The sequence below is a fragment of the Nilaparvata lugens genome, chromosome 2, assembly GCF_014356525.2.
Source record: "Nilaparvata lugens isolate BPH chromosome 2, ASM1435652v1, whole genome shotgun sequence".
NCBI lineage: Eukaryota > Metazoa > Arthropoda > Insecta > Hemiptera > Delphacidae > Nilaparvata > Nilaparvata lugens.
Genome location: NC_052505.1, coordinates 39,073,388 through 39,100,074, shown reverse-complemented (window position 1 = coordinate 39,100,074; position 26,687 = coordinate 39,073,388). Strand labels below are relative to the sequence as shown.

The 26,687-nt window shown below is 33.5% G+C and overlaps 1 protein-coding gene across 1 annotated transcript; it reads right to left on the bottom strand.

Moving 5' to 3' along the window:
- Positions 1 to 317: 317 nt before the first annotated feature.
- On the bottom strand, positions 318 to 26,384 carry LOC111057065. Its single transcript, XM_039421202.1, has 7 exons — positions 26,290 to 26,384; positions 9,272 to 9,355; positions 4,386 to 4,577; positions 3,270 to 3,668; positions 2,630 to 2,869; positions 951 to 1,131; positions 318 to 398 (listed from the first exon to the last, which is right to left on the bottom strand). Exons 3-6 carry the CDS (start codon positions 4,456 to 4,458, stop codon positions 1,106 to 1,108), a joined length of 738 nt encoding a protein of 245 aa, XP_039277136.1. The 5' UTR covers positions 4,459 to 4,577; positions 9,272 to 9,355; positions 26,290 to 26,384; the 3' UTR covers positions 318 to 398; positions 951 to 1,105.
- Between the last annotated feature and the right edge of the window lie 303 nt (positions 26,385 to 26,687).

Genomic DNA, 26,687 nt, shown 5'->3' with positions numbered 1-26,687 from the left:
TGACATAAGTTGTGAAAAAGGTGTGAATTCAAGGCTCTGCTCTTAATAAAATTCACTGTCTTTACAGCCTCGTTCAAAACAGTTTTTAGTTGTGCTGGACAGCATTTTGTTACAAGCGCTTCTCTGTGAAGGCTGCAGTGAATATGTTGTGCCTCCGGAAACATTTTGTTGTTGACTTCAAAGTCGAAGCTGCTCTTGTTTTTTGTCAGAGTAGTCATAATCCTAGTCCTAGACACGTTAACTCAGAAATGATCGAATACTTTAAAAGTATAAAATCAAGTACAGAAATATAAATTCTTACATTTTGTCCAATTTTGTTTGCGATTGCGCCAACCACGATGCAGCCGTGAGGTTGATTCTTTTGATGTCTGCATCAACCCAACATCTTTTTACGGCAGCTGGAACATAATGAAATAAGTCTTTATAAATCACGGGAATATCATAATGTTCATTCATCCACTGAAAATATTTCAGTTATCAGACGTTAAGCCATTACTGATGCATTTTAGCGCGTTTCTGAAGTCAAATAACTATTTAAAGCATTAAATTTCAATTATGTGTATTTCAATATTTTTGTCTGAGGCCGCAACAATATCACAGGTCTCTGTAAGAAAGTTGAGGTTCCTTACCTTCACCAGAATTGAATTAAATTCATCAAATTGGGCCATAATGACTATGTGACATAACTATAAAGGCCAATAAGTAAGAGTTTTTCAAAGTAACATAATAGTTCAAAATATCATGTGCTTTTGTTGAATTTCATGTATTATTAGATCAAAAGGGCTGTGAGGGTTTGAGTTGACTAAATAAAAATAGCAAAGTTACCATCCCATACAACCAACGGAAGAAGTTGAATAATATAAGTTTAGTTGACTAAGAATCAATAAATTCAGAATTTCAAGCAATGTACACAAAACTGCAAGATGAAAACTACACTGATGAGACCTTACCAATCATCAATTTAGAAATATTGAGGTCCTTGAAGGGTCTTTTTTCTAGTTTCTGGTCCTTCCTTTGGACCCCCTTCCACGAGAAATTCACTGCCACTTCAATGTTGACAAGCTTCGCCATGATGCTAGTTACGGTCCTGCTCTCGGTGGTTTTATCAGCAGATGATGCTGCATAGGAAACCTTTAAACAAAATGAGACAGTTGTGTCAATTCATAATTTATAAAAGAACATAGAAAACTATAAAGATCAACTTGATTTGTGAGGCATGGACATTCAGTCGAAATTATTTTTCCTGTAGAAGAATCTTTATAAAGCAGTTCAGTCACGAAGATTTATGACAAATATCGGGGACCGAGCTTCGCTCTGGAGTACAAAAGCATAAAAAATGTATTACGAAAGGAGAAATTATAATAAAATTCATACAGAAATGTTCTATCTAATCACAGTAAATTGAGATTAATTCCCAGAGGAATGCAAAAATTTCCCTCACAACGGCCCAGTTGCACAAAAGCCGGTTAAATTTTAATCCTGATTAGCTTTAAGTGAACCAAATCAGAGAAGACCATTTCAAAAAGATGGATCTACTGGAATTAATCAGGATTGAAAATAACCCGGATTTTTTGCAACCGGCACTAAGTACCTGATTGAATGATTACAAAAGTTCAACAGCTGTGTCATAATTTTGACACAGTCCCACACACATGAGCTCGCTCACTCTCACACAGACGACGAAATAATTATTATCAGCTGTTTTTCCAAGGATGAGTAATAATTATCCTTTTAATGTCCTTCAGCGAGTTTTCCCAGGGATGAGACCTAGTGCAATCGAATCTTTATATTATAAACCTACTACATGTTCTGAATTTCGTGAGAATCGTTAGAGCCGTTTTCGAGATCCGGTGAAATACAAACATATAAACATCTAAACATATAAACAGAAGTTGCTCGTTTAATAGTATAGAATAAATAGATAATTTGATACCTTAATATTGATCACTTTTTAGAATATTGCGCCCTTTATCTCAATAACAATTAAAGTTGCACGCTTCAAACTGGTTCCATTGGATTTATCGGCAAATTTTACACAAGATCCGATCATTTTCATACCAAAAAACAAAACCAAATACTTGGAAAAACAAAATGGCAGATTACGGGAAAACTAAAGGGAAATTGACATTTTTTCTGAGGACATTTTTTGGTTTTTCTTATCTTTAGAAATAACGTGATTGTACTGATGTTACTATGTTTTTGGGACACTCCGTCTATACATACATAGTTGATGATAATAATATACAGTATAGTTAGTTTAATAATTCGATCTATTATGAGTATATAAGGTGCCAGTATTGTAAGAAATTTTTCTGCAAAGCTATAAGAGCTATACTGTAAAAGAGTGAGGATTTGTTTTATAAAAAAGTTTGAAACTTGTCACAACCACATATTTATTAAAATAGGGAAATTCCTGTTTTGATTGTTACACCATTATCAATCTCCCGGTTTAAGATGATGTAGTTGACGAATGTTGATACAGCATAGGTTGACGGACTTGTAGCCACTTCGTTTAATAAAATATGTGGTTGTGACAAAATTCTAGTTTGTTTTATTCAATATGGATATTTACCACATACACCTTCACCCCTACACAGAAGGATTAATTCAAATTAAATAATATACTCACACATCTGGTCATGAACTCCCTGTCCAGGAGTTTTTTTTTCAAATTTGATCAATTTGTCAAGGGACGCAATAGGGAGATCTTCAATAATTATTGCTTGCGGAAAGTGTGCCACAGCAATATTGGGGTCTGCATTTTCAGCCCCATTACAATTTTTAGTCATTAATAAATCAACAGACTTTTGCAATTCATCTTGGCATTCCCTCAGATGAGATAAATTTGCATTGATTTTGCTAATGTCACCTGGAACAAATAACATTTTTCTAAAAGGATGCAGAAATAACAATAAATAAATTGTTTCAGAATAATTCATTAATTTCACATTTTTAACTCTATGCAAGATATATAAGTATTTACAAATTAATATAGCAGTCTCAGCGCTTCATAATATGCAGTATAAATGATCTAATAGTTATAAATTATGCATAAAATAAAAGAGCAATTCAGTTTTGTTTGTTGGCGCCATTGCGCATGTACTGTGTTTGATTTGTCCTTCCATTTTATGTATATTCTCAGTTGGATTTCCTGAATATTGTGAAGCGTTGAAATCCCAATATTCATTTGTAAACACCATGTACTTTGTTATCGGACAAACTTCACATCTATTAACATTCAATTGAGTAGTTTCTTATTCTTTACTCACGTGATAAAGAGCAGAAAGCATGCCCCAAAGCATGGTCAAAATTGACCCCCTCAAAATCGAAGGGACAAGAATGTTTTTTAGTTTTTATTTGGCAATGGGTAGGAGCTGCCGGACTTTTTACATCATTCTCCTTCCTCGGCTTTTTTAATAGTGGCGTTAAAACTGGGAGAGTTGGCAACACCTTCGTTTTATTAGCATCTGCAATTGGAGATGGCTCCCCATCCTCGCAATCACCCTCAGACGAATTACATTCCTTCACACAGTGGCTTTCAAAATTCAAGCGGTGATTTGGTCGGGATTTTCTTTTTCCTCTTCCCCTCTCCTCATTCTCGGATGAAGTCACAGTCGACTTCCCTAAAGAGAGTCTGATGATATCCTTTAGGCCACATTCATAATTGTCTGAGGAAAAAATTACTTGTTACAAATAGAAAGGTAAAAACTCCACTAAGAGAAGAAAATAACAGCGTTAAAACTTGTTTGAAACACATTACAAAATTAAAGGCTAGTTTGAAGAATCACTGGGATGACTGTAGACCTAGTGTCTTCAAAATAAATAGCTCAAACTGAAGTTTAACATGTGCAATTTGTTCGTAAATTTTCTAATAATATTATATAAAATCAAATGAAAAGAAAGACATGATGCGAACAAGAGTTAGAATTTCTCCTGGTAAAAATACCAGAAAATGTATTCTTAGTTCATTTTTTTTATTTATGGACTGCAATCCATGTAAATAATCCATAAACGTTGTTTTCAAGCTATAGGAAAAAATACCTAATTGATTGACAAAATTCATTAATCATAATTATTTTTGCTTGTGAGTAATATCAGTCCCAATAGCTGATTTGATTTAAACATAGCTTATTTTCCAACAGCAATTTCTCTTAATCTCTAAAAAAATACCGGGAGGCATAGACACATAATTTTATGGCTTGGAAACCAATTTGTTTAAAGCACTGAAACGAGTGTGATACAATATATTATTATGCTATTATGTGAAATCCCCATAAATAGCAGCTAAAATACAAAATCAACTTGCTGGATTGAGACAAAATTCAACAATATAAATATAGGATTTTAATTCTCAAATAGATGGTTGAAAAACTTCTACAACTCACCAACATCTCTCGTCGTCAATTCTATTGGAACTGTGTCCCAATCATTTTGTGGTTGGACGCACTCCTGTGCCATTTTTTTTTGTTTTTGCTAGTCCTACATCGGGGTAGGCACATTCGTATTCATTGAGCAGCCAACAATTGGGCACAACACCATATGCCATAATGTCCTTCCTCATAATTATGGTCCACATTCTGAAAGAATCAAGAAAGAATTTGAATATGTCAATTGTCAACACATTATTTTTAACATAGGCATTATGGTTTCTAAAAAATTTAAACAAGATACAATGGTACTCCCCCATTGGACAGGTGACATATGCTTGTTGGACTCAGTTATTTATATTTTTATGAGCTTCTAAAATCACATCCTGGTGGTTTGCAACCCACCTAAAACTCCTGGATCTCTTATCATCATCCTTCCTATGACCCACGCACAGATCCAGGATTCATGTGAATCAAAAAATCAATATATACAAAGCTATGACAACATATAATGCAACAAATTTATGCTATACAACACATAATATTATTATGGTTCTTCAACTATAGTCTGTAGTTAAGTTGAATAATCATGATAGGTAGGCTACGGTAGGTATAGGCTAGAGTCGAACGTCTAATATTGGTCAGTTGGAAAATACTCCATCAACTTCAGTTTATAACTGATGGTAAATATTATCAACTTTAATGTCAACATTCTATCGACGTAAAATGTCTAGATATTTTCAATAGGTCTATGGTTTACATTACTCCTAAAATGAATATCAAACTTACTTTTTAAAAATAAGGCTGATTGACCGAACGTAGTGAGGTCTGATTTAACTCGGATTTTCTTTTGTTTGTCTGTATGTATGTAACGCAATTATGGCCAAACGCGTTGATAAAATTCTATGAGATTTGGCAGAAATATTCCTTTTTCAACTGCGCGTCGATGTATACACAAGGTTTTTTGAAATTTCGCATTTTAAGGATAATATGAAAAGAAAATGAATTCCTCCATACTCCGATATCACTACATATAATTATCATCTACTCTGAAGATAGGATTAATCAGACTATAGAATTATTCATAATGAATCAGCTGACAGGTGATTGCACAGATTTCTGGAAAAGCCAGTCTATTTCTGTATTTCTATAAGGTCTATGGTTTCAATCAAAGGTATGCATCTTTAAGGTCTTCGGTTTCAATATTATTTGTTTTGTGCGTTATTATGCGTGCCCATCAGTATCAATATTCTCACATTTGAAAAAAACTAATTTAATAGGTGATTAAAAATAATCAAATGAACTAAATAATGCTGAAGAAATTGAAATATTTTTGATCATATAAAATTAATTTTCATCAGATGGAAAGATTATCACGGAACTTGATGAATTATATCATAAGGAATACAAATTCAAAAGTGAACTGAGTTTGTTAACATTTAAAACAGGAGACATCAGGTACATGTGGATGAGAATACTGCGTGAGGTCTACTGTTCACAGAACTACTAGTACATGTTGGTGTTTCCATCTGGGGCTTGTACATGAATTTCAATGGGTATGGAGAAGGGGGAAACCACAAATCCATTTTTATGAGGCAAGCAGACATACTTTTTATCATTACGTGAAACAGGCCAAAAATTCCATTGGGATAATTTTTTCACCTTGAAGATCCCTAGTTGAGAACTTGGGAGGACTTGATAAAAATCTGCTGCATCGATGAATTTTCTCCCAATAACGACCATTTCTTTCTTTTCAGTAGAGTAGGCAAAATTATTCACTCTTATGATGTCTCCATTCGACAAACCACAGCATGAATCAGGTGTAGATGTTGTAATTTTGAAGCTCTTGAATACCAAAGATCTGTATTGTGGAGCACAACACAGGGCCAACAAAGGACCATCACTGTGTGTGGACGTTTCCAGAAAATATGGAAAGGTTGGTGATGTCTTTCCATTGTTGGAAGATTTCTTTCTTACTTCCTCACTTTCCAATGCAAATCTTTAGGTTAATCTTTTACAGATTTGTTCGAGGGGTCGATTCTTTCCTCTTATCAGTCTTTTAAGTGTTTGTAAATAATTTTCAAACTGGAATGCTGATATGACGTCCAAAGTGAATCCTTCAACCACATTCACAAAATAATCAGCATCATCCACTATATGGTACAGCCCATGAAAATTATGAGTGATCAGCTGATCACCATATAAAACAGCAACTGATTTAACAAAATGTATCAATAATTTCCTTGCATTTTCACGTGCCTCTACATCTTTGAACAATAAGGGGCTCAACAGGATTGTCATTGCGATGTGAAGTTCCAGGAAATTTGAATATTTGTCATCATTTAAAATTCCTCTGAGAACAACAGGGCCAACATACAACAGAAACAATCTGAATTCTGTTGCCTTCCATCTAAGAAGTACCCCTAAATTTCAAGTCTTTCTCGAAAACTCACATGGGATACTAGATGTGAGGAAAACAAGCTGCTCTGACAAAGCAGTTTTGTTCGTTTTTGAAATTTTTGCGGCTTTCAAAGACTTTGTGCCTGAAGTCCACATTACAAGAAGCGTTCTAACAACTCCAAGACATACAAGATGCATGTAATCCAGCACGAAAGAGTTCACGAAATTTATACTTGGTATGAAGAACAGAGGTGTGTCATCTTTGCAACGAAAGTGCTCATCAGCTTTGTTTATAAAATCTTCATGGGTTCTCTTAGAGCAATCAGCCTGCAAGAAAACTCTCTTTTTTTCAACAGTGACACCTTTTACAATGCATCTTGTACAAGAATAAAAACCGCCATGCCCAATTATTCCCATCACATAGCTTTTAGCAGGAGCATTGTAACAAAACCCTGCCAATGACACATTAATATGTGCATCATCAAACCTAATGCCACTATTCAGAAGTTCAATCAATTCATTAACAAACGGCATTAGAAATTCTGTGATACTCTTAGGTTTTTCAACACCGTAGTACAGGCCTACAGGAATTACTTTCCCTCTCAACTCTTCAATGTTAAGTATTGAAACTAAAATCGGATAAAGCTCACCCTGACTGCTTTTAAATGGGGGTAAACCATCTACATTCAACATTAATTTCACTTCATCAACTGATGATAATGTAAGAGATGACATCAGTGTTATTAATTGGTCTTTAAGTCCCAAGTGCACATAAAACCCTGGATCAACAGCATGTTTTTCCAGATTAGAAGGCGTGTTGAGGATTGTTCTTCCACAACTTGGAAGATCAACAAAACAAGGGTGAGACGACTTCAGGCCCTTTAAAAGGGCATCTAGAGAAGAGAGTGGTACATTGTAGCTGACAGCCCACTTTTGCAGAAATTCTATTGTGGGACTAATTGAGGACTCTGCATCCTTGCTAGTAGAAGATGAACAAAGGAGGTTAACTTCAAGCTCTCCTCCTGTCTCTGAGCTATCACCACAAGACTCGTTAGAGGAATAAAGAGGTTTTTCTAAACCCTCATTTTCATCACTGGAACTATAGGAGTCATTATTGGGGGGTGAATGGTCAGAATGAAATTCATTTGAAACTATCAAATGAGGCACTGCTTCTTCGGATGATGGGCCTGATTGTGGTAATGCAATAGAGGCAGGTCTATTGTCTGTTGAGTTTTCATCTTCGGAGCTGCTATCACTCTGCCAGGAAGTTGGGTTTTCAGCTTTACATCTTCTCCATTTTGTTGATTTGGACAATCTGTGGTAGCCTAGGCCAAAAGACCTCTTATTGGACAATTTTGATGTTTACATACAGCTGGAAAAGGAATAAATTTATCTATATATATAAAAATGAATGTCTGTTTGTGTGTTAGTTTGTTTGTTAGTTTGTTCCCTATAGACTCGAAAACTACTTGACAGAACGGCATGCAACTTTGGGAATATGTTGTGTGAATATTAGGGATGGTTTCTGACCAGAAATTTTAATAGGGGGGCTAATAATCATTATTTATTAATCCATTTTACAGACCTATGTTTTTGAAATTTTCGGCCGAGTGGCTACCTATAATTTAGCATCTGAAGTTACCAGCTGTATAATAAACACGTCACCCTGTGATCAATTGTGTACTGGTATTAAAACGGTGGTTTGGAGTTGAAGTTAGTGTACCGTAGTTAATTTCACCAAATAAAGTCAAGTGTGACATGAGATACATTGACTTTTTGGCGGTACGAAGTTCACGGGTAAGCTAGTTTACTAATAAACTTGAAAATTTTAGTCAATTTCATTTACTAAGTACACTCATGGTGACTGATAAGGCCTATTGAAGAAGTCAGAAGGAACTCAACAATTTTAAACTACGACTACAAGTCCAGTCAAATTGTCGTGGATATTGACCTCACGTTACAAAAAATAACTTACGAATTTTTTCACAATTCTATGTTTTTAGGGCTCTGAATCCGAATCTGAAGAGATCCAACAAAAATTTATTTTATAATTACGGTATAGTCCAGGCAATGAATGCTCAAAAAAGGGTATAGAGGGAAATGTTTGGAAGACAATTTTCGGCACCGCTTTTGGGTTATCGCATATAACTCGAAATCTATGTATCTTAAGGACATAACTGCGGATATCTCGAAAGCTAGAGAAGAAATAGAAAAAGTTGTGAGATGAATATTGTAGGAAATTATGTAACCTTCAATTTTGTATATAACAGTTATGGCCGTAAGATACATAGTTTTCGAGTTATATGTGATAACCCAAAAAATGGTACCTTTGAACAACCCCCACCCCATTATCACATGGGGAAGGGGTGGGGACTTTTGATATGTTTACCTCCTTACTACCCTTAACAGAACTGCGGAGTCAAAAATTGTCTTCCAAACATTTCTATAACCTTTCTTTGACTGGTCTAGTAGGCCTACAATAATTTAAAAGAGACCAAACTTACTTGGTATGTTGATCCTAGAAGATCCGTCAAAAAAACGAAAACCAGGGATTGATGGAAGCACTAGCTGATCGCAGAGATCCCAGTCTGAAACAAATAAGGGATTGACAGAAGGACTCTTTTCTTCACTATGTGAAATAAAAACATGACGAGGCCTACCCGGGTAGGACGACCAGATGTTATGCCCAGTCAGATGGGCAGCAAATGTGCCATACACAAAATCATAAGAGACCTCTATGAGGTAAAAGTCGACTCCGGACCTTATACACTGGTGTGGCTAGATGGGTGGAATGGTGAGCTTGCGCCAGAATATTATAAAAATATTACCAAAAACGGGATTTGAATAAAATTTTACATTCTTACTCACACATTTTTATTCGTGAAATAAAATGCTAACCTTGCTCTGCACCTAACCTAACCTTACCATGCCCACACACTTGAACTAACCTCCTTGAAATGTTGAAAGTAGGTTTCTTTTCTACATATTATGCTAAATATCTCAATAATTATAGCATTTGTACTATTATTATTATTATTATTATTATTAATGGCGCTTAGTTGTGTATATGTGAGCTTCATTAAAACTCACACAACATGCCACCTGTCAATTACATATATTTTTACATACAAGATTGGTTTTATTTAATACATTATCCAATATATTAATTTTATTAAAACCTATATGTCTAAACTACCAGACAAGGACCTCATTCCCTCTTCAACACTATAGGGACAACTCTTTATAGTAGCCTATATCATTTATTTTATTTTTGAATACTTTCAAATTAGTCTCCGTTTTCAAATCATTTTTCAAAGAGTTATATATTTTTATGCCTGAATATAATGCTCCCTTCTCATAGGCGGTAAGTCTGTGCTTGGGCAAATAAAGATTGTTGTTACGCTGAGGAAACCTGTGAATGGGATGGTTGTCAGCAATTATCTCACTATTTCTTTTCATGTACATTAAAATGTCAACCATATAATAAAGCCGGAAGGGTTAAAAGGTTGAGTCTGTGAAATATGGGCCTGCAAGAATCTCTCCTCCCAGAGTGAGTTAAATTCCTGATCACTCTTTATTGGATTCTAAAAATGTTTAATGCGCCAGTGGAGGAGCCCCAAAAAATTATGCCATACCTTATAATTGAAAGGAAGTATCCATGGTATAATAAAAGCCCTGTCTTTAAATTTGTAATTGTTAAAACTGTACGAATGGTGTAAATAGCACGACAGAGTCTTTGCTGTAATTTCTGTAGGTAGCTTTCCCATTCCAAATTATGTTGCACAAGCAAGCCAAGAAACTTAGCTGAGTCTACATTTTCAACCCCATCACCCCCACCAGCGTGCACACCATCGCTATCATTCCTTCTTATCCTAAAGTGAACAATTTTTGTTTTCACAGGGTTCAAAACCAAACCATTATTTCTAAACCAAATATTTAATTTCTCCCTAATTCCTTGTAATGTGAGATGAGCAGTGACTGAATATTATATTGTCAGAATTTAATTTCCTACAGGTTTCATTAATAAAAATTGCTTGTTCAACTTATAACATTAACAGGTAGGTAAACCAACTTTGAACATTAAAATAGTATTTTCCTACAGCTACCTTGGAAAGTGGGCATTCCTGCACTGATTACAGAACGCAAAGAATCACTTTTCCGCTCTAGTGCGGGAAAAATTTTTTCTGCACTCCAGATTTGCAACATGGCAACACAAAATAGTTAGTAGGTTATATGGAGCACCAGTGCAGCAAAATCAAAATTAAGTTGGTAACTGTGGTAAAGAGTGGTATTAACAGTGAGGCACATATTGTAATAAGGACAATGAGGATAGCAACACATGGGGCACACCACCCACCCTTCATTCATTTACCACTACATTATTCTATTTTATTTATTAATAATAAAATTACACAGAAAAACAATTGATGGATTTCAGGCAATTTTACCCATAATTACCCATTTTTCATATTCAATGGTAACTGTAGGAAAAATTAAATGTGAAATACGTGCGCAAAGTTCCTCTGCTGTACTCAAGAAACCATTCCGCCCTCACCTACGGCTCGGGCGTAAACGTTTCTTTCGGTGCAGCAAACTGTCACTTTGCGCACTAGTTGCACAAATAACTATTTTAGCATATTTTTTGGAATATCAGTACTTTCCTGTTAGAAAAGTCTACTCATTTAGAGATATTGATAAACGATATCGAACTTTAAAAGGAAGGTGGGACACACGTTAGGCCTGGGATGGGTTGCTAAGAATGGCTTATGGAATCGATATCTCTAATGAGTAGACGTGACGTCTAACAAGAAAGTATCGGAATATCTCAAAAACTTCTGAAGTTACAAACTTCTAATTGATCTCATTGGATTTCTTGACAAATTTTACATAAGATTTGACTATTTTTATATGCAAATCAATGCAGAGAAATTACATTGAAAAATAGTTGACAAAATTGCAACTTTTAATGTTCATAACTTATTAACTAAAAGTGACTGCCGCAAAATTTTTGTGGTTTTATCAGAATAACTTGCTGAATCGATTGCAACTAGAATTTTGACGCCAACTAACTGGGAAGGTAAAGTAAAAGTTAGCCTCAATGGCTCGGCAAATAGCCGAGAATAGCGAAGGGTTAGGTATTTGTATTTATCCACAAGGTAATCTTAATTTGAATTTAGATTCTGGTTAGGCATAACTTATGTCTAATATAAATTAGGCCTACCTATATTTTAATGTATTTCCATTGTTTTACTAGAGCTAAGGTTATCTAAGAAGATGACAAGTTTTTAAAAACAAATTTTATTCACCGAATTGTCGGACATAACCCCGACGTTCAGAGTTGAAGAATGAAAACGGACTAAGCACGGCGCGCAGGCCGCTAATTGGTTTTATTGAATACTAATGCTGACTAAGCTCTCTACTACTAGCACACCTATAACTCCTCCACCCCAAAATTTTTCATCGTCCTTGATGATTGGACTTAAAGTTCATAATTTGGGTATAGCATACACCAAAGTTAGGGGTTGTTGTGGAGTATTTAACAATGATACATTTCTAGGCTTCGAAGCATGACTACGATATAAAAAGACTATAAAAGCCAATACAAAAATAGAAATAGCAACTAACAAATACATTATATTCTCACTACCATAATCGTTAACAAAGATAAATCATTAAAATTATAATTCTGTTTCTCAAAGGTTGACATGTTTTTCATATTATCTAGTTCTTCTATCAATAAAATCTTATCAGGAATATTAATCAATTTAAATGATTTAGACATTTTGAAAGTAGAAGGAAGACGTTGGTCTTTCATTACATCTCCATTATCTAAATGAATAATAAATGATTTTGAAGGATTTATTTTATCATTATTGATTTTGATATGTGATTGACCATATCCATAGATACAATTACATAATTCATCATAGTTCATAAAAGGAATAGGTTCAGAAATATAATACGTTGACAATTGGTCAATTCATTATTTTCTAAGATATCCTCAATACAAAGATCATTGATTTTACGCATTGTTCGACAATAAGAGGCGTTGAGATCATGTAGACATTGGTCTAGTACCACTAAGCCTGATTCAGCTACAGAAATTAATTTCTCACTGACATTCATTGTATAAAAATGATTATTTAGGAATACAGGATAATTGATGAGACGATAGGTATCAAGCATAGCGCTTCTCATGGGAACGGAAATAAAATATGTAATAAAATTCTCAGAGATAGTACAATGAACTGTGCTTAATTTCCACAGCGTTTCAATATTCCACTAGCAATTTTTCCTCTGTGGGAAAGTGTGATATTGCAAGTCAGATTTATGGATAATTGAATAATGAATTTTCGAATTGTAACAAAACTCTATACTATCTAATAATGCATTTACTTTGATCTCCATTAACTCTAGATTCAAATTGATTAAAGATATAGTTAAAATTTGATTCAATACAGTTGCTTGTGAATGAGTCACATTCTTAATCAAATCATTATTACTATTAATCCTATTCAAATCGTAATTAAACTTATCAACTAAATTATTATTTACAACAATATTCTTCTTTTCATTTTCAATAAGGATCTTCTCATTCTCTTCTAATGGTTAATAATTGATCATAATTATTTTTATCATGTTCATCTAAGTTACCAGTAAACCAGGAGATAGCTTTCCCTAATCCATTAAACAGTCCTCTCTTTTGCGAGATGAAGGATATGAAGGAAACAATTAACTTAATTTTTCGAAAAGATTGTCACGCATTTGCATGAGTGGAATCATAAGTTTTTTCAATGATGGTGATACATTTTGCAACTTGTCAATAGAATTTGATAAATCCTTAATTTCTATCTTAATGCTACTTATATTAGAATAATGTAAGAATGTCAATGTCTCGTTTATGTACATATGTCGTTCAATTTGTACTGGTATGAGTCCGGCTGTGTTAGTCAAGTCCACTAGCTCGTACGCTTGTACCAGGGGTTGGTAATGGAGGATTAGAGCCAGAAGCAGTATTATCTGTAACAATACGTTTCTTTTTCACTTTCCTATTTCGTTTCAATCTATTGGGATGAAGTTTCAAAGTTCTTTTCTTAGATTGATACGTATTTTCACCTATTTTTTTGCTTCAAAGTATTTTGGGAGATATTTCTTGTTCTGAATACTTCTCACATATCTTACGTCATCTGAATAATTTGGGGTTCTTCACGATTTTTGTTAAGTTTCTCTGTTCTCTTTTCTTTCTCATGATCAGTTTTCTTTTTGATGATATCACGGAAAGTTTCCAACTCTTGGAAATATCTGTCAGCTAATTCTTCAGTAATTTGCACTGGAGTTTTATCCAAGGTATTGAAATGTTTGAATTTGCCGAAAGTTAATTCTAGTGGGGTCATTTGTGAGTCGAATTCAAAGAGTTGTTGTATGTGATAATAGCAAGATCTAGTTTCTCTTTGAAAGATGCTTGTGGCATTTCAGTTCCAATTCCAGTGAGCAATTCGACCAGAGTGGAATGCGCACGTTCTATCGAACCTTGGCTATCTGGATGTCCAGATGAAGCGTAATGGGGTGTTATCTCATATAATGCTAAAAATTGTCTCACAAGAGCATGATCAAATTCCTTTCCTCCATCCATACACATTGTGTCGGGGATTGGATATTTTGAAATGTAATCTTTCAGCGCTTTCGTTATGGCAGGCCATTAACATTATCAATCACAAACTTGGAAGAATTTAGAAAATAAGTCAATCGTGGTCATCACTTTATGGGATTCGAACGAAAATACGTCTACTTGAATTTTCTCGAAAGGTCGCATTGGGGTAGGTGTTACTTGATACTGAATTTTAACAGTCTTCGGTCGTATTTTGTGCGTAGACATGTTGGGCAATTATTTACATAATTCGTTACATCACTATGCATATTGGGCCAATAGTAATTACGTCTCAATTTCAAATAGTTTTCGTTTATTCCACGATGGAATGTTTTACCTTCATGATAAGATGAAACGAGTTCTTTCTGTTCTTCCACATCGGTTACATCTGATAATTTTATCTTATAAATTTGAATTTCGTAGTTTCACTTGCTCTTTCATTTTTCAATCAAAAAATAGAGAATGCTTTCCGCAATGCTCGAATTTCTTGTTAGGACTTTCGAAAACATACCGTAGGTGAGATCTGGTTGGAAATAAGTTTTCAACTTCTCTAAGTTATTTGAAATATCATTTTTCGAAGAGACAGTTGTAACAAATATATGGGATGATGGGCGATCGACGCCTTCACCATATGTAACAAATAAAAGAATAAAGAGAAATGACCAGTCTAACGAAAAGATTATAAGTGTTTTGTTATGTGTTATTTCATCATCTATTTATGTACTTCACATTAATGTGATTTATTCAAATAATCAATTCGTTAGTAGGCCTACTGATCGATTGTATTCTTCTTAGTGGTTAGTGCCTCTACTCGATGTTTGGTAAAGCACACTACCAAAAATTATAGATCTTTAAATTTGTGGATAATTGAATGAATAATCCCCAGATTCCTCCAAATCGTATGGGTTTCGATCAATTCATTCAATTACCTCACAGGAACAGGAACGCCTCCACCAGTGTCTTTTTTTAATATTAAGAAAAAACACAAAAACTTGAAATTTTGATAATAAAAATTTTGACTCACACAAGGTGTTTGAATTTTGAATAGGATGAAAATAGAAGAAGTAAGAATTGGAAAAGTAATTAGTTTTTATTGACACAAAGTTCTTATCAATTTTGAACAATATTTAAAAAGATACAAAAGGTTGAAAATCGGTAATACGGATGATTAAACAAAACAAATCTTATTTTAAACAATTACGCCCTTTCTTATGAAACCGTTGGCTTATATTAATTATCTAAAATGAAATTGATTTTATTTAAGAATTTAAATTTATTAAAAAAAATATGTTGAGGAAAACGTTCTATTATTGTTGTTATTATTATTATTATTTGAGATATTACTGTTTCAAGGATGACAATGAATTTTGAAAGAAAATTAAAGAAAAAGAACTTACAGAAAATATGGAACTGACTCTCCTGGGTAAACCTGGACTCGTGGTCGATACCGCAGTTGAACGAGAAGTGAGTCGTCTTTTTAGGAATAAAATTTTGTCAGCGCAACTGCTGAGTTTGTATTAAGTTCTTAGCCAATGGCGTGGAAGCTTTGCTAGACATTTTTATTGAATAGAACGTTTTCCTCTCTTGCTCTGCAGTTTAAGATGAAAATGAATTTGTTTAAATTATACTATATTTTATAACATTAAAATAATTGAAAGTACTGTATTTTATTAAAAAAAAATTATAATTAAATATTTTTGAGACACGGTTCTGTCACTATCGTGACATGTCCCTCCCCTAGGGAAGAGCCGACCCTGGCTCTACAAGTGCAAAGCAAGAGACAATTATTGAACAATTTCACAAAACACATTCTGATTGAGAGTATAACATAATAATTACATTAACAGTTCATTAATCAATATGGTAACATAAATTTGATAAATTCCTTCATTCTTGTCAATATTTATTCAGTAATAATCATCTTGGTCGTGGTAGCTTGAATATAGATATTTTTTCTTTTACATTTATAGAATTTAAAAAAAAATGTTATTCAAAGAATTCAATAAAACTATGCTTACTCTTCTCGTTAAAATACATATATACCCAATGATAATACAAATAATCCTACTAACTATGAAAATGTATTAATAATAATAATAATAATAATAATTGTTTTTCTTATAATTAAAAAATGATAATTCAATAATATTATTTAATTAAGTTGGATCTCATTCCATACTAATAAAGAAATCAATAATGCATTAATAATACCGATAATAAAATAGACAAAAATTAAAATAGGTTATTCAACTGATATAATTGGAAATCATGAATTAAATAATATTAATTAATAATGCATAGACATAATAAAATTATTTTCTTAAATCAAAGACAAATGAAAAATTAACAATTATTCAAATAATATTAATCAATAATGGATTCAAATTTTATTATATTTAATACATACAAGACAAATGAAAAGTCAATCAATAATGTATTCAAATAATATTCAATTAAATATTCAATAGGTAAATCGTGGAATACAAATGAAAAATCCAAAATTAGAATAAAAATTGTAGCCTATTCATAAGTAATACATTAAAATAATATGCAAAAGGTCAATCATACTATAATACTAATGAAAAATCCATAATTAGTAATAAAATAATATTCAACAATAATGCATTTAATTAATCTTCAATAGGTAAATCATGTAATTCAATTGAAATATCAATAATTTGTAAATTAATATTCATTAATAGAGCATTCAATAGATCAATAAATAAATAATACAGATCAATAACACAACTAAATAATATCCTATGTTCAGTTTTGATTAATTACATAAGACAATTGACACACAAAAGAAAAGTTACATCAAAACGTTTTTCTTTTTAACAATTTCTGTGGTATTTGACTGTTCAATCTTTAAGCTCCATCTATGTATTGTGGGTTTTTCTTGAGCCTTTTTTAGAGTCAGTAGCATGTGAATCTTATTTATGAAGTAGTAATGCCAAAGTAATCAGTGCTAACCATGCATAAATAAAATATAATGCCATGGAAGTAGAATTAAAAATATCATACCAACTGTTGGAAGTGTTACTTTTTCAAATAAATCTGGTGCTATATTGTTATGAATAACAATGTTGGTATTGTTACATTCCAGTCATCTTTCAAAATATCAGTAAAATTATCAAATGAGGATTTCTATGTGGTTGAAAAGACTACTTTTAATGATTTAATATTTAGCCAGTGTAAAGTAAGAAGTGTTGAATATTCGGAATTAGAGGAGCACGGGAGTCACAAGGAAATGTCTTTCTGATAAGTGTTATGTTCTTCTCCTGTAGCTCACAGTTGCACGGGATAGATGTTTGAATTGTTCCTGGAAGAGTAGTCGATAATAGTTGTTCTTCTCCTCCTTCACATTTAATTGATGTCCCTGGTTGAATGTTGGTGACATAGAATACCGTAGGTGACATTTCTAGAATTTGGACGGCATCCGTGTTGCTTGTACAGGTGAAAACGCAAAATTCTTGTAGTTTTTGTAACGTTGATGACATAACGAGATGCTCCGTACATTTTGATGATAATTCTCCTGAATGCTGCTGTCTAGGTGGATAGCAGAGCTTTGTTTTGGGTACTTGGCAAAGCTCTAGTTGTTTGCCAAAACTTGAATGGTGTTTCCGCTTTTCGCAATGATCATGTCTTCTCTTGGCAGCCAACACGATTGGTTTTTCCAGCTGAGTGGGGTGGGAATGTACTTGAATAAAGTGAAGATCGATGCTTTCGTGACAATTGGAATCTTCACCGTGATTGTAACGTCTTCTTCTGTGACTCGGCATGTTGTTATTGGAAGTTGATATAGCTGCTGATAATTTTTGAGATCGACCGCCAACTGTTGATTTGTTGTTGAATTCATCTTCTCTTGTAGCTGAGAGAGGTCCTTCAATAACAATTCTGGTTTGATGACGTTTGCTGGTATTAATTTTTGTTGGCAGGTTCTTTTATTGATGTGATGAAGTTTCGTCTGGCAATGAGGTATAGATGTGAGTATATGTGAAAAGCGTATGCAATCATTGAGTGTAGAGTTCTTCATCTGCTGCTACTTGTGATTTTTGAAAAGTTTGTAGGCTGCATGGAACTGATTAGAGATGTTGTTAGTGAAGAGGTTTAATTCTCCCGTCACTTTGATTAGATCTTGATGGTCTTCTTTCACGAGACTTTGGAAAGCATTCAGGTGGTCTGTGATATGCTGCTCGTTGAATTCGAGTCCATGGAGCTCTCCGTCTGTCGCTGTGCCGCAGCAGAAGTGTAGGAAGTCTCCTATTGCGTCGATCGACCGAGTAGTGCGACTCATTTTCGAGGTTTTCTGGTGATCATGTTTGATGATTTCGTTTGTTGAGTTGTATAACTGCTCAATAACTTTTTCGATCGAGCAATCAGAGTGTAGTGGGCATCTGGGTTGGAATACTTTGTCCACTTGGAGAAGAGTCATCTGCGCCATTGGAAAGTTCGTCTTGTAGCTGATAGGCACAGAAGCTTCATAAGCGTGTACGTGAGGAATTGGTTGAAGAATTACTCCTGAGAACACCTTGACAGCTGCTGTTTCCATACACCATATCAGAAATAGTAAGGGAAGGGCTTGAGGAAACATGACTTACTGGGTGGGTTCTGGCTTCTGAAAAGTTAATAATAATTATTTTACATCGAGATATTAAATTTATTATTTGTTTGGCATTTAGATTCACTGCTACATATTATTGATTAAATATTCGCTACTGTAAATTAAAACATTTTACTTAATTTATAGATCTTTTTTTTGTGCATTTTAAATATCAATATTATCATATTATATTTGAATCAAAATTTTATTACAATAGTTACTCGTTGTCTCTCTTGTGTTCTATATACACAAGTTATTTTGATAAATTGATTATTTACAATTAATTTGATTAGGCTACCTACATACAAAGTCATAAAATACTATTGCAGTAGCATACTAAATTGTCTCTTGAATAGTTCAATAATCAATGTATGTATGAATTTTCTCAATTACTCTTTATTTACAATTTATTCAACAAAAATTCATTCAAATTATTCATTATAAATTTATTCAATTATTATAGATTCACATAAAAGGTACTTTATTCACATAAAAAGGTAATGAATGCTCTTATCAATTGTTGAATAATGGAGATGCTATGAATATTCTCCATAATATTAATGAAAATAATGAATAGGCCTACTCAACTCAATTTGACTTCAAATGAATGCAAAGAATTCGGGTTTTTAATTTCTCATCAATAATAAGTGATCAGTTATTCTTTCTCAATATAAGTGTATTGTATTGATAAGTGAAAAACAAAAATAAGTATTGTAAAGGTGGGGAAATGAAAACACCAAGAAATGATCGTACTGGTTTTGATAATTAAAACAAAACAATAAATTATTTGTACAAAAAAAATTAGAATTATAATTATAAATTATGAAATAACAATAAATAGAAATATTTCAAGGGCTACTCGCTTGGCTGCTAGTGAAGATTAAATTTGTTGTGGTTATGGAAAAATTAAAACAATGACTCAGTACATTACAAGGTACCCGGCGCCTCCACCAATTATGTAAAGGTGGGGAAATGAAAACACCAAGAAATGATCGTACTGGTTTTGATAATTAAAACAAAACAATAAATTATTTGTACAAAAAAAATTAGAATTATAATTATAAATTATGAAATAACAAAATAGATAAATATTTCAAGGGCTACTCGCTTGGCTGCTAGTGAAGATTAAATTTGTTGTGGTTATGGAAAAATTAAAACAATGACTCAGTAGTCACCTACCTTTATGATAATGGCCCCCAATTGGCATCCACTGGTTAATCGCGACGTTAATTTTAATGAAAAATGAATAAAAAACTGATCTAATGAAGTGGGTTCAGATCCCTTCCTATTTAATAATACAATTCTCTTTAAACTGCCCGAACTGTGACAGGAAAACTGTATTATAAAACAAGAACAAAATCTATCCCCTTCACCAGAACAGCCGGACTTTTACTCTCAGTCCTAACGAACGAGCTCACAACACCGACTAGTAAAAATTTTGGGTATTAATATATAACTCAGTCAATGCCAAACATGAAGCCATTTCAAATACTATTTTTTATCAGTCGCACAAGCCGAGCACGTTTGTTATGAAAAACAAAAGAGAACTACAATAATTTTGATAACAAGTGAAATAAACAATCTTTCTGTCGATGACAAAACTGTTCAAAGGCAGAAACACCGTTTATTAAACTTTTCGTAAAATAAAACTCTAAAATCCTGATCAATATGAGATAAATATATGAATCATATATATGTCCCATATGACCAGGTGACAGTATTGAAGTATAATAATTTAAATAGAAGTAAGAAAATAATAATTGATGAAAATGAGAATTTGATAAATCAACAGCAACAAGCTCATCTGATCAAATTTGTTATTGAAGGACCTCTCTCAGCTACGCGAGAGGTACCGGGAACGTTACCCGGCGCCTCCACCAAATGTAACAAATATATGGGATGATGGGCGATCGACGCCTTCACCATATGTAACAAATAAAAGAATAAAGAGAAATGACCAGTCTAACGAAAAGATTATAAGTGTTTTGTTATGTGTTATTTCATCATCTATTTATGTACTTCACATTAATGTGATTTATTCAAATAATCAATTCGTTAGTAGGCCTACTGATCGATTGTATTCTTCTTAGTGGTTAGTGCCTCTACTCGATGTTTGGTAAAGCACACTACCAAAAATTATAGGATCTTTAAATTTGTGGATAATTGAATGAATTAATCCCCAGATTCCTCCAAATCGTATGGGTTTCGATCAATTCATTCAATTACCTCACAGGAACAGGAACGCCTCCACCAGTGTCTTTTTTTTAATATTAAGAAAAAACACAAAAACTTGGAAATTTTGATAATAAAAATTTTGACTCACACAAGGTGTTTGAATTTTTGAAATAGGATGAAAATAGAAGAAGTAAGAATTGGAAAAGTAATTTAGTTTTTATTGACACAAAGTTCTTATCAATTTGAACAATATTAAAAAGATACAAAAGGTTGAAAATCGGTAATACGGATGATTAAACAAAACAAATCTTATTTTAAACAATTACGCCCTTTCTTATGAAACCGTTGGCTTATATTAATTATCTAAAATGAAATTGATTTTATTTAAGAATTTAAATTTATTAAAAAAAATATGTTGAGGAAAACGTTCTATTATTGTTGTTATTATTATTATTATTTGAGATATTACTGTTTAAAAGGATGACAATGAATTTTGAAAGAAAATTAAAGAAAAAGAAACTTACAGAAAATATGGAACTGACTCTCCTGGGTAAACCTGGACTCGTGGTCGATACCGCAGTTGAACGAGAAGTGAGTCGTCTTTTTAGGAATAAAAATTTTGTCAGCGCAACTGCTGAGTTTGTATTAAGTTCTTAGCCAATGGCGTGGAAGCTTTGCTAAGACATTTTTATTGAATAGAACGTTTTCCTCTCTTGCTCTGCAGTTTAAGATGAAAATGAATTTGTTTAAATTATACTATATTTTATAACATTTAAAATAATTGAAAGTACTGTATTTTATTAAAAAAAAATTATAATTAAATTATTTTTGAGACACGGTTCTGTCACTATCGTGACACAGTGATGTTGACTCTGTTCTTATTGAACACTTTCATGAAATGAATTCCAAATTTTCCACGTTTTAGAACAATTTGATATTTCTCTTTGTTGATAGGAGAACTGTCGCCTACTATAGCGGCTCGGTCATCAGATGATTCTTGTGAATGAATCGTGACTAAAGAGTCATTGTCGTTTTCCATTTCTTGTTTTGATCTGGAGGCACGTTCAGGTTTTGATTTGGAAATAAATCTGCTAGTACTTGATCTAGGTCAACATCAGTTTCATTCATTAATTCATCCATTGGTATTTCAAGAGAATTTGTAGGTGAATTGAGCTGAGGTATTTCTTCTGAATCTAAATTAACAAGAGTTTGAAAGTCAATTATTTCGTTATTCAGTACTTCTGAAGCTTTAATCGGATTTCGAGATAATGCGTCGGCGACTACATTCGATTTTCCTTTTAAATATTCCACAGTGAAATCGTACTCTTCCAAAGAAGTTTCCATCTTAAGAGTTTGGAATTTGGTTCTTTCAGGTTCCTGAGCCAAACAAGGGGTTTGTGGTCTGTTTTAACAACAAATTTTCTACCATATAAATAAGGTCGAAAATGTTTTATGCTCCAAACGATACTTAATAACTCTTTCTCAATGGTTGGTAGATTACATTCTGCTCTATTGAGAGCACGGGATGCGTATGAAATTGGGAGGTCGGATCCATTTATGTTCTGTGAAAGGACACTGCCGATAGCATAATTTGATGCGTCTGTCGTCAGAGTAAATGTTTCTTAAAATTTGGAAATGTCAATATGGGTGAATTACACAGAGCTTGTTTCAAGTTATTGAATGCTTCTTTGTATTCAGTGTTGTTGACATTGATTTTTTCGTCTTTTCTCAAGGCTCTAGTTAGAGGTTGGGCAATTTTCGCGTAGTTTTTAATGAGTTTTCTATAGAATCCGGTCATACCAAGAAATTGTTTTATTTCTTTAACGGTTTTCGGTATAGGAAACTGTGAGACAGCTTCGATTTTGGCAGGATTAGGACGAATTCCATCCTTTGAAACAATGTGTCCTAAAAACAATAATTCCATGTTACAAAAGTTTGTTTTATCTAGTTGAATCTTCAATTGATAATCTCTCAATTTCTTGAATACTCTTCTCAAATCTTTCAGGTGTTCTTCAAATGAGTCAGAAAAAATTATTATGTCATCCATATACACTAATGCATTTGGAGTGTCACAAAATATAAGATTCATAGCTCTCATGAAGCTTGGTGGTCCGTTCTTTAGGCCGAAAGGCATCCTTACAAACTCGTAATGACCGTCGTCTGTGCTGAATGCAGTTTTAGGAATATCTGCTTCTCCTACTTCGAGTTGGTGGAAGCCAGATGCTAAATCTAAACTCGTAAAATAAGTTGCTCTTCCAATTTTTCCAAAAAGGTCTTCTATGTTTGGGAGAGGGAACTTGTCACTTTTCGTCTTGTCATTAATTTTTCGGTAGTCAATTACTAAACGTACTTTACGTTTTCCTGAATTGTCAAGCTTTTTTGGTACTACCCAGAGTGGGGAATTATAAGGTGAATTTGAAGGTCGGATAATTTTTCCGTCAAGTAATTTTTGAACTTCGATTTTGATGTCGTCTCTGAAAGCTACGGGATACCTATAATTTTTGGTATATACAGGAGAATCGTCAGTTGTCTCAATTCTATGTTTCAGTAAGTGAGTTGCAGTCAGTAAAGTGTTTTCTAATTTTAGTATGTCTTGGAATTCATGAACTAAATTTACAATTTGGTCTTTGTCACGTCTGTCAATATGGTCAAGTTGAATGATTTGGTAAATTTCGTCATGAGTCAAGGATTTCTCAGAAGGAGAACAATCCATTAATTCGCACTCTTCGATTTCAAGACACTCGATATTTAGTATTTACATCTCTTTCAACATCGGAAAAATATTCAAATTCACAAAAATCTCTATCAGTTACATTTACAAGTATTTCATTCAATTCTAAAGCTGGTATATTCGTTTATGCCTAGCTTTGCATCTGATCTGTTTATCAGGGGTAGTTTCAAAGAATTAATTCCCTCGTGAATTTTAACAGGAGTAAGTCCATTCAAAATAAATGTTTTGTCAGGGGTAATCATACAGTTTGTTTGAAAATCAATTTGAGCTCCAATTCTACTGAGGGTTTCGTGACCTAGCAAAATATCGTAATTAGAACTAAAGTCATGTACAAAATACAATTCATTACTTAAACTAGCATGCACGGAACTTAAATCTAAATTAACACGCCAATGTCCTGTAGCTTCTCCGGCTGGTGTTTTGATTTTGAAGTCATATTTTTCTACATTAATACACGGGAAAGTCTTATTATCAGTTCTTACAAAATTATATTTGGATCCAGTATCAATTAATATTTTACAATCATTTACACACAGGAATGGCAACTCGTTCTTTTCACAAAAGTTCATTTCAATCACCTCTGATTGCTTTGAGTGTTGTCTGCTCCTAAAAAATCATGGAAAGCTTCGGCGAGTTTGTCGACTTTGTCTGATAGCTGTTGAAATTTAGAGTTATCGACTTCTTCAGTTGTTTCAACTGGTTCAGTCAAATGAACTGAATTTGATTTTCTTAGATTCGAAACGGTTCGCATTGATACGTCAGTATTTTGGCGATTTTGATTTTGTTGAAATCTATTCTGGTTATTCACATTCTGATTAGGATTTCTGTGTTGAAAGTTTTGAAAGTTCTGAGGTTTGAATTGTTGAGATTGAAACTGTTGGTGTTGATTATTTTGACGAAATTGATTTGGAAATGATTGTTGTTTGTTTGCTTGAACATGTTGAGAGTTTTGAAATTTAGATTGGTTGTTGTTGTGATGAGATTTATCATGGGTATTGTAGCTTTTGTAGTGCATTTTTGAAACATCGGTTGAAAAGTTCAAGTGTTTTAAAACAGCATTGCTTTCACTAATGATAGCTTGTCTTGCGTCTTGTAGATTTTTCACTCGTAACGTTTGAAGGTGGGCTCCTAGCTGGTATGGAAGTCCTTCAACTAGAACATTGATTACTTGTTTGTCTAGTTGGTTAGTCACAAAGTCCAAAAATTCACCGTGAACACCGTCAAGTTTGTGCCTACAAATTATGGTGGTACGTTTTTCTTCAAGTGTATTCACAAATACTAGAGGATGTTGTTTTGGATTTGGTTTAAGCGTTAAAAGTTCTGATGTGAGTTGGTGCACTGATCGATTGTCTGCAAAATTGTTTTTCAAGATTGTGATTACTTCTTTAACTGATTTGCAAGTACTGTTTATTACTACAATTTTGGCCATATCATGGAGTCTTTTCTTGATTTGAAATAATAAACGGAAGTGATTGGCTGGGGCTTCAATAATGTCACTTGTACAATATCCAGTTAGTAGAGTTTCTACCACTTCAAGAAATGATATGAGTTCAATTGGATTTCCGTCATAATCGGGGATTAGATCGAGATCACCCTTAGGTAATGGTTTTGAAATAGTCGGTACCTGAGCTGCAGATGCTTGTTGCTCTGGCTGCAGGGGTGCCGCTGCTGCTGCGTCATTCATGTTGTCTTCGGCAGGAGGTGGTGTTGGTGGCTGTAGTCGAACGTCTTTGTCTTCTTCTTCTTCTGCTTCCTCAAGCAATTTCCTGAGTGAGGGTCGATGGTTCAACCTCAAGGAATCTGGATGACAGGAGTTGAATGAACGTCTGCCGGCCAGGATTAAGTTGATGATGATACCACTTCACTTTTAGGCTATAGCCCATTACTTCACCAAACTTCCGATCGCGGATTCAAGTCGAAACGGGTGTTAAGAATTAAAATTCACAGAAAAACCCGAAATTTTGATCGTGAATTTTCCTTCACCTGTCCCTGTTCGGGCGCCAGCTAAGGTTATCTAAGAAGATGACAAGTTTTTAAAAACAAATTTTATTCACCAAATTGTCGGACATAACCCCGACATTCAGAGTTGAAGAATGAAAATGGACTAAGCACGGCGCGCAGGCCGCTAATTGGTTTTATTGAATACTAATGCTGACTAAGCTCTCTACTACTAACACACCTATAACTTAGGTGATAATGATCTACTTCATAAGTTAATTTTATCCTACTTGATAACTATGGTCTTATCCTAACCTAAAACAAAAAGTGGGACAACCCTACTTTCTAAACAAATTAATTTCAATAGTAAAATGTTATTACAGTGGCCTAAAATATTATACAAAAAAGTAACAAAACAGGAACTTACCTTGAACAGTCGAGAATGGGTTAATTTATCTGTACGTGTAAAATTCCACCTTTCGATCTTTCGATAGCAATATGGTTAAAGTGAATGGGTGTGGTGACTGCCATGCGACTGGTGAGGTAGTAAGTGATCTGTTGGTTTGGCGGGATGGGTATCGATTATTCGGAATAATCAATGTTTTGATGAAATAATCGATTATTCCATAACGATTAATCAATAAGTGGGATTTCTCTGATTATTCAATTTCACAGGATTTACAGACATAAATAATATGTCACTGATATTATTGTTTCAAACATATTCCAATATATATCTCAGTTATTTTTATGGAGATTTTGCTTTATTATGCGTTTTTCTATTGTTTTTGGCCTGTTTTTTTCTACTTTCAAAGGCTGAATTAA

Excerpts from the sequence above, each read along its gene's own strand:
- LOC111057065 (XM_039421202.1), bottom strand. The coding sequence starts at position 4,458 with ATGGCACAGGAGTGCGTCCAACCACAAAATGATTGGGACACAGTTCCA. Across the intron at positions 2,870-3,269 it reads TGCTTTCTGCTCTTTATCAC|GTGACATTAGCAAAATCAAT; the intron begins GTGAGTAAAGAA and ends TATTTGTTCCAG. Across the intron at positions 1,132-2,629 it reads GGGAGTTCATGACCAGATGT|GTTTCCTATGCAGCATCATC; the intron begins GTGAGTATATTA and ends TTTTGTTTAAAG.